We start from the raw sequence: 8161 nt of genomic DNA, 5'->3' as shown, positions 1-8161 counted from the left end.
CCTGAATGGGGTTTTGGGAAGTGGCCGACGATCTAAATTTATGTCTGCTGACCCTATGAGGGGGGCTTCCCTCCAAGGATTAGCCCTGTTCCTCTCACTGCTAGTCTTTAGAGAAGCAACTGATTAAATGAGGAGTAAATCAAGCCCAGTAGGGGTTCAAAAGGATTTCAGTGAGCCAAGCTTTGGCACTCATCACACGAGGATATGCTGAGGCAAGGGAGCCCTCGTAGAGTAATTACTGCCTATCGCAAAGATCCACTCTTCAAGGACCATTATATGATTCCTCTGGCCAAAGCTCTTTAATCAATCAATCAATCAGTGGTATTTATTGAGGGCTTACTATGTGCGGAACATGGTACTAAGCACTTGAGAGACTACGACCGGTTTAACGGACAAGTTCTCTGCCCATAACGAGTTCACAGTCTAGAGGACTTCTTCTCAGCTGCCCCACTTCACCATTCCAAGGCCACCTCTCATTAATTAACTGTGGTATTCATTAAACGCTTACTATGTGCCAAGAACTGGACTTGGGGTAGACACAAGTTAATCAGGTCCTGTGTGAGGCTCACCGCCTAAGCAGAAGGGAGAACTGGCACTGAGTCCCCACTTTGCAGATGAGGAAACTGAGGCCCAGAGAAGTTAAGTGATTTGCCCAAGGTCACACAGAAGGCTCATGGCGGAACCAGAATTAGAACAACCCAGGTCCTCTGTCTTCTAGGCCTGTGCTTTGTCCAATAGGTCATGCTGCTTCCCTCTGTTAAACCTCTGTTAAACAGCTTTGATATGGGTCCCATGGCCCCTGCAGCTAACTCAGAAAAGGATTTGGGTCCTTGTGGTCCCATGTCTCTCTCGGGAGTTGCCAAATTTATAGGTTCTGAAATCAAACCAAAAGGAAAGGCTGAATCCTTTAGTGGGGCAATCAACTTCCTTCCCAGCAGAGTTCTTAAGGGGTGCTCATGGGTCATGTGTCCAGAGCCACACAAAACATGAAGACTTTGCAGGAGATGGGATCTTTCTGACGGCAAGAGAAAAATTCAGATCCATCAAATTGTTTGAGAAAGAAAAAAAACCGAACGATGTATCCAACAGGATTACCTTTGTCGCCCACCGGTACCATTCATCACCAGCCGTGGCTCTCCTGGTTTAACCGGCGCTTCATCAATGACCAATTCTTCTGAATTAAATGCAGCTTGGCCTCTAAACCTGGAAAAATGGATTCCGTCAATTTCAAATCCTGTTGAGACCGAGGGGCCTGGAGCCCTCTAGAAGGATGTTCTCCCACGTCTGGGCTCATAGCACTTAATCTCTGTCATATTAGGCAAGGAATCTTTCATCAATTCACTCATCTTTTTTAAGCACACATGAGTAAGCGCATACACACATGCAAACACTCGCTCTTGCTCACAGCAGTTTCACAGAGGTGCTTTCACATCAAAGAGGAAGGTTAGAAGACATTAATTTCAGAAATATTGCTGGTGAACTCAAAACTTTAACTATTTATTTATATTAATGGCTGCCTCCCCCTCTGGGTTGTAAGCTCCTTGCGGGCAGGGGAATGTGTCTACCAACTCTGTTGTATTGTATTCTCCCAAGTGCTTTGACAGTGCCCTGCAGACAATAGGAGTAACAAATCTCACTGACTGATTGATTGATTGATTGACTGTTTTCTTACTGTGCTTTTCTCTATTTATGATGTGGATCCTGCCTCGCATCTCTGTCTCCTGACATTCCCCAGGACTCTCAGCCCCAGGCAGGCCAGGTATACTGTCTGAACTACCACTCTTCCATGCTACTCCAGCACCGAGAAAAGTTATCGATCAAACAATCAATCAATGGTATTGACTGAGAACTTACTGTACGCAGACCACTATCCTAAGCACTTGAGGAAGCACACCAGAATTGGTAGACACAATCCCTGTCCTCGAGAAGCTTACACTCTATTAGATTCTGCACATAGTAGGCAGTCAATCAATCAATGGCATTTTTTGAGCACTTACCGTGTGCAGAGACCTGTCCTAAGCACTTCAGAGAGTACAATACGATAGAGTTAGTAGAAACGATCTCTCCGCTCCCCTGCCCACTCCATCAGGGCAAACAATAAATACTGGGGAACAAATGAATGGATAAATTCGGCAGTATATTTACTGAGCGCTCTCCCACTGGGTGCCCTACCCAGGACTGGTTCTGGACAACAGGAGGTGGCAAACACAGGGGGAATTCTGAGCTCGGTTGAATCTCTGGGATCAGAAACAATGGTATCCGGTGATGGAAGTGCTTTGCTTTGTCCCTCAGTGTGTGAGTGGGAGTCGTGGTCTGGGCTTTTCATTTAAAGTCTGCCAAAGATTAAAATGAGAAATGGGAGCAGATTCCATTTCACTGTGCTCTTCTCGAATGAAGCTAGCTAGTCTAGCTGGGTTAGCGCGAAGCAAAATAAAAAGCTGGATGGATGTTATGAGGCTGTTTGCCCACTCCAGAGAGAACCCAAGAGGCCTTTACACATTAAGTTAGTGGAGTAAAGATTTTCAGCATGGCATATGGCCTAGGGGGAGAACATTAACCGGACAAGTAACTCATCAAGGTGTACCTCTGACATCCTCTTTGGAAGGAAGATCCTGTACGCAGCACTACAGTACTCTGGGGAAAACTTGGTATTCCAAGGGTCAGTCGCCTGCGCATTTAGCTTCCTTTAGTGGCTTGCCAAGGAAACATTTCCAGCTCCCTTCCCATCCTAAAGCAAGCCCTCTGGATGAGACAGATGACCTCTGGCTCTGGACATGACCATTGAAAGTTGTCAGGTGTGAGTTCCTAGGGCATACCTGAGCTTGTCGTGGGCAGGGACTGTGTCTGTTTGTTGTTCTACTGAACTCTCCCAAGCGCTTAGTACAGTGCACTGCACACAGTAAATGCTCAACAAATATGACTGAATGAATGAATGCCAGGCCCCTGACGGAATGGGAGCCAAGTCAGTAGCACCAGGAAATCAGGAAATCAGTCCCGTATAAGAGCCCCGACCAGGTCAGATCTGTTCATGCAGCAGTGGAAGCCAGGCTGCACTGCACTTCACTTCTTAGCTAGTTGTAGGAATCATGGGACCCAAAGCAAAGCCATTTAATAATAATAATAATAATAATGGCATTTATTAAGCGCTTACTATGTACAAAGCACTGTTCTAAGCACTGGGGAGGTTACAAGGTGATCAGGCTGTCCCACGGGGGGCTCACAGTCTTAATCCCCATTTTACAGATGAGGTCCAGAGAAGTTAAGTGACTTGCCCAAGGTCACACAGCTGACAATTGGCAGAGCCGAGATTTGAACCTATGACCTCTGACTCCAAAGCCCATGCTCTTTCCACTGAGCCACGCTGCTTCTCAGCTGAATCTCTGGGATCAGAAACAATGGCATCCGGTGATGGAAGTGCTTTGCTTTGTCCCTCAGTGTGTCCCCCATTTAACATGTAAATAATAAATAATCATTGCATAATTAAATAATTATATAAAAATAATTATTAAATAATTATTAAATAATAATAAACATTTAAAGCCATTTAACTTGTCAACTGCGTGACTTTGGGCAAGTCACTTAACTTCTCTGTGCCTCTGTTCCCTCATCTGTAAAATGGGGATGAAGACTGTGAGCCCTACGTGGGACAACCTGATCACCTTGTATCCCCCCCAGCGCTTAGAACAGTGCTTCGCACATAGTAAGCACTTAACAAATACCATCCTTATTATTTAACAGAGGTTAGCAGAGGTTTAACAGAAGGAAGCAGAGGGGCCTGGTGGAAAGAGCATGGGACTGGAAGACAGAGGACCTGGGTTCCAGTCCCAGCTCTGCCACTCATGTGCTCGCCTGAAAAATGGAAGAGAAGCTTAAAGGGGTGGTTCAGTAGGCATGTTGAGGCCTGGGCGCTGGGCACAGGGAGAGTGGGTACAAATGTGGGTACAGCCAAGGTGTAGCCCCCTTGACTGCACTGTGTGGGCCGGAATTGTTGCATTGTACTCTCCTAAGCACTTAGTACAATGCTCTGCAAACAGTAAAGGCTCAATAAATATCACTGATAATGAAGGCTCACCCTGGCAGAGCCAAAATGCCGAGGGAAAATCAGACTTCAGGGTAGCCTGAATTGCCTCAAGTGAGGAGTCAGCTCAAACCCCCAAATAAAGGTGGGCATCCTTTAACAGGAACCTATAGAGAAGCAGCATCACCTAACGGATACAGCACCTGGGAGTCAGAAGGACCTGGGTTATAATCCCGGCTCCACCACGTGCCTGCTGTGTGACCTTGGGCAAGTCACTTCACTTCTCTTTGCCTCAGCAATCTCATCAGTAAAATGGGCATTAAGACTGAGCACCATGTGGGACAGGGACTATGCCCAACCTATCTTGTATCTACCCTAGCACTTAGAACAGCGCCTGGCACACAGTCATCAATAATAATAATAATGATGGCATTTGTTAAGTGCTTACTATGTGCAGAGCACTGTTCTAAGTGCTGGACAAATAGCATAAAAAAGAAAAAAAGCAAAAAAACTAGTTGGTTCACCCCCAGCAGAGTTAGAAATAATATGCTTGTTTCTAAGTCCAAGGGGGTAAGCTCAAATTTCTTTTATGGATTAGAGGATGACTGCAGATCGGACAGAAGTTTGTGTGGGATGAAGGTTCACTGAGAAACTCTTGAGGCAAAATGGAAACTCTTTTGACTTGTTCAGAATTTTTATTCCCTGTTAAAGATGTTTTGGCACCGAACTTGAGCTCTGCAGCAACTAAGCTTATTTGAGAAAAGGGACGATACATATACCCATTCATCTTCATGCATCAGACCTAGAACCGGAGAGCCAGAAGGGCATTCCCAGAGGTCATCTGGTCTAGTCTCCTGTCTGGTCTCCAGGAAAATGGATATAAAATGTGCCAGAAACATAAAAGATCTAAATATGTTATAAATGATTACATCATGCCTAACCATCCACAATGGTCAAGAACCACAGATATGGGTAGTCTGTCCAATCGAAGGGGCAGGCGATAATTAGAGTAAGAAGACCCTAATCACCTGAACTAGGGGTTATGGTTATGGCAGTGGCTTCAGGGGAAGGAGGTCTCAGAGGACCCTGAAAAAAGGACTTACATTTTAACAGTTCCAACTACGTTTGTTGGGATGGGGAAGAGGGTAGAATTTCTTTACAGTCCACAGGGATTGAGTGAGGAGCCTGGAAGCAAAATGCTTTGATGCTGAATTTTGAGAAGAGGGGATGATCTTGTAAATATCGAGCCAAAGCGATCTGGGACAGAGATGAATTTGAAAGAGTGAGAATAAAAATAACTCTTCAAGAAGATTCTTAGTGTGCTTGAATGGAAAACACGCAAGTACGGATACCAGGACAGCCATAAAAAGTGTGGATCTCACAGAAAGGGAGATGGAAGGCATCTTAATGACTGAGGCCTCGGGGGCAAAGCGTCCTTTCCGGATACTGACTGGACACTCCAGCTACTCAAGCAACAGATTTCAGCTGGAGTTTGCTCAAATAGGGGTAAGTGCCAAAAACGATATCCACAGCATGAAGAGATTGAGGGGAAACATTAGTGCACTTGTTTGGCTCCACCACTGGAAAATGATGATTCCTGTTTTCTACAAAAAGCCTCTCCTTTTATGTTTTTATTAGGATCACTGTAAGCTCACTGCGGGCAGGGAATGTGCCTGTTATATTGTTATATTGTACTCTCCTAAGTACTTAGTATAGTGTTCTGCCCACAGTAAGCGCTCAATAAATACGACTGACTGACGGCTCTGCACACAGAAAGCGTTCATTAAATGCAATTGATTGAATGAATGAATGAATTCTGCTGGAACCACTACGGTGCACAAAGCAGAATGCCAGGGAGCTTTCCTCAGTGGTGCCAATCCATGCCAGGGTTGTGAGGGACCTGCTAATCCACAAGGATGCTTCGACAAAACCCCGCCGCTCACGAATGCCCTGTGGCAAACATTCGAGGCCTGTCATCGGACCAGCGAGGCGGCAATCATCAGCTGAACCCACCTGTTGTAATCCAGCCTGGACTGGTGGAGCTGCTGCTGTTTCAGGAGAAGCTGGGTTTCCTGCTGAGCCAACAGATGCTGCAGACGCTCCTTTTCCACCTCCAGTTCCATTTTCTGAAGCAGAAGTTGCTGCCTTTTTTCTTCGGAGAGCGCCCTCCGATCATCGTCTCTTCTGGGCTCTGGGACCGCGCGGCCGTCCGGGACGGACGCCCGGGCGAACACACAGTAATTGCACAATTTGTCATGCCTCCTGGAGTGCCCCTTGGCTATATGCCCTGCCTGCTGCATACCTGGCACCCGCTCAGCATCTTGAGGACCATTCCACCCCCGGGACTTATCGACAGGAAGAGAACACGGTTTCAGAGATCCGTTCATCCTCTGGCTCGCGGGGGCAGCCACCGGCTTGACGGGCGAAGGTCGACGGTTACATTTTTCAGAAGAACGGCACTCCGCCGGACCCCCACCCAGGGTCTCGTGGGGGCTACACACAGTCGCTGCCCTGGGAGAATGGTCATTTCGGCAGGGTTGAAGGGATCCTGAAGCTGAACTGGCAAGCCCAGCGTTTGGCCTTTGGGAAGCTGGGAGATGGATCTGTGGCCTTGCTATGCTCAGGTAAGAACCATCCAGTCCTTGAGGCAGAGAGCGGCAAGGGTTTTGGTTCAGCGCCTGAAAGGAAACAGAGTATCACCGTTGAAGGCAGGGAACCATCGTGCAAAAACGGCTTTTACAGTTCTCCATAAACCACTGGCGCACTTTGCTAAATGGGAACAACGATGAGTCCCCTGAATTACGGTGATGCAGATCTCCCTTCCCTGAACTGAAAACGCTCAAGAGTCAGAGCTGAAACCGTTATCCCCGCAACCTGCCTTTCGTTTCATCGACACAAGGATAATAAAAACAGAGCTACTGCCAGCAGGATCCTGAGCCGGGGTGAGATCTTTGAGGTTTCCAGGAGGAGCGAATGGCTAGGATTACATAAAATCAACTGGAAGAGTGGCAGAAAACATTAAATGTTAATGGCTTAAAATGTTTAATTTTGAATACTGAGCCAAAAAATCCATTCACCCGCTATAAATACACTTTGATTGGCCATTACCCAGCATGAGATCTGATGTAAAACATTTCACCTTGCACTGAATGGGATATTACTTACTGCTGGAAATTTGATGAGAGTTTTTTGCGCTATCTTTACAGAATGCAGATAAAACCGGACACTTTTGGTAAAATATGGTACGGCATCAAAAGCTATCATTTAAATATAAATTTGTGTCGATTCAGCTATAAATGCAAGTGATTTTTCTAAGAGGTTGGGCATTTTTATATGGCATTTGTTAGGCGCTCATTGTTTGCCGGGCACTGTACTAAGCTCTGAGGTAGATAGGAGATAATCAGGTAGGACACGGTCCAAGTCCCATACAGCCCTCACAGTCTTAATCCCCACTTTACAGATGAAGGAACTGAGGCCCAGAGAAGTGAAGTGACTTTCCCAAGGTCACATAGAAGACACATGGCAGAGCTGGGATTAGAACCCGGGTCCTCTGAGTCCCAGGCCTGTGCTCTTTCCACTAGGCCACGCTGCTTCTGCCCTAATCTGAGAAAACTCTGGGGAAAGCAAAATGGCCATAATTTCCATTTGTTAGGCCAATTCTGGGGTGCTCGTGGAGTCCTCGTGGGGTGCTGAGCTCATGACTACTCCACGCAGGACATCCTTGCCCTCACTGCAACATAAAGCAGACCCACCCCATAGTTCATTCGTTCATTCAACTATATTTATTGAGCACTTACTGTGCACACAGCGCTATACTAAGCATTTGGCAGAGTACAATACAACAATAACAGACACATTCTCGGCCCACAACAAGCTTGGTTCTTCTTGGCACTTAAATCACTGGGTTGTGTCGCACCCGGAGCCTCGCCCGTTATTTAGCCTTTTGTCCCTGCTTTCTCTTGTTAAAAATACAAAAGTTTAAAGGAAGTGTCAAGTGCCTTCCGGACAGCCAACCTGAGGTATATGGCAGGAATGAGCCTCAAGCATGTGGCCTCTTGTAGGAAGAAGGTTAATGGAAATGAAAAGAACACAGAGGGGAGCTACTTGATTCAATCTGGTCTTCCTTGATCTGGGAGTCTGAAA

The 8161-nt window shown here is 46.5% G+C and overlaps 1 protein-coding gene across 1 annotated transcript in view; it reads right to left on the bottom strand.

Moving 5' to 3' along the window:
- Window positions 1-8161, bottom strand: part of KIAA1328 (KIAA1328 ortholog) — a 338663-nt gene that overhangs the window by 81746 nt on the left and 248756 nt on the right. Inside the window, exons 7-8 of the mRNA XM_038744068.1 lie at window positions 6032-6696; window positions 1096-1203 (exon numbers count right to left, since the gene is read on the bottom strand). Coding sequence (XP_038599996.1) covers window positions 1096-1203; window positions 6032-6696 — 773 coding nt within the window. The remainder of the gene's footprint in view (window positions 1-1095; window positions 1204-6031; window positions 6697-8161) is intronic.

The sequence above is a fragment of the Tachyglossus aculeatus genome, chromosome 3 (genome assembly GCF_015852505.1).
Source record: "Tachyglossus aculeatus isolate mTacAcu1 chromosome 3, mTacAcu1.pri, whole genome shotgun sequence".
In the NCBI taxonomy this organism is placed as follows: Eukaryota; Metazoa; Chordata; class Mammalia; order Monotremata; family Tachyglossidae; genus Tachyglossus; species Tachyglossus aculeatus.
The sequence above is the reverse complement of the archived record's forward strand: the minus strand, read 5'-3'. Positions and strand labels throughout refer to the sequence as shown.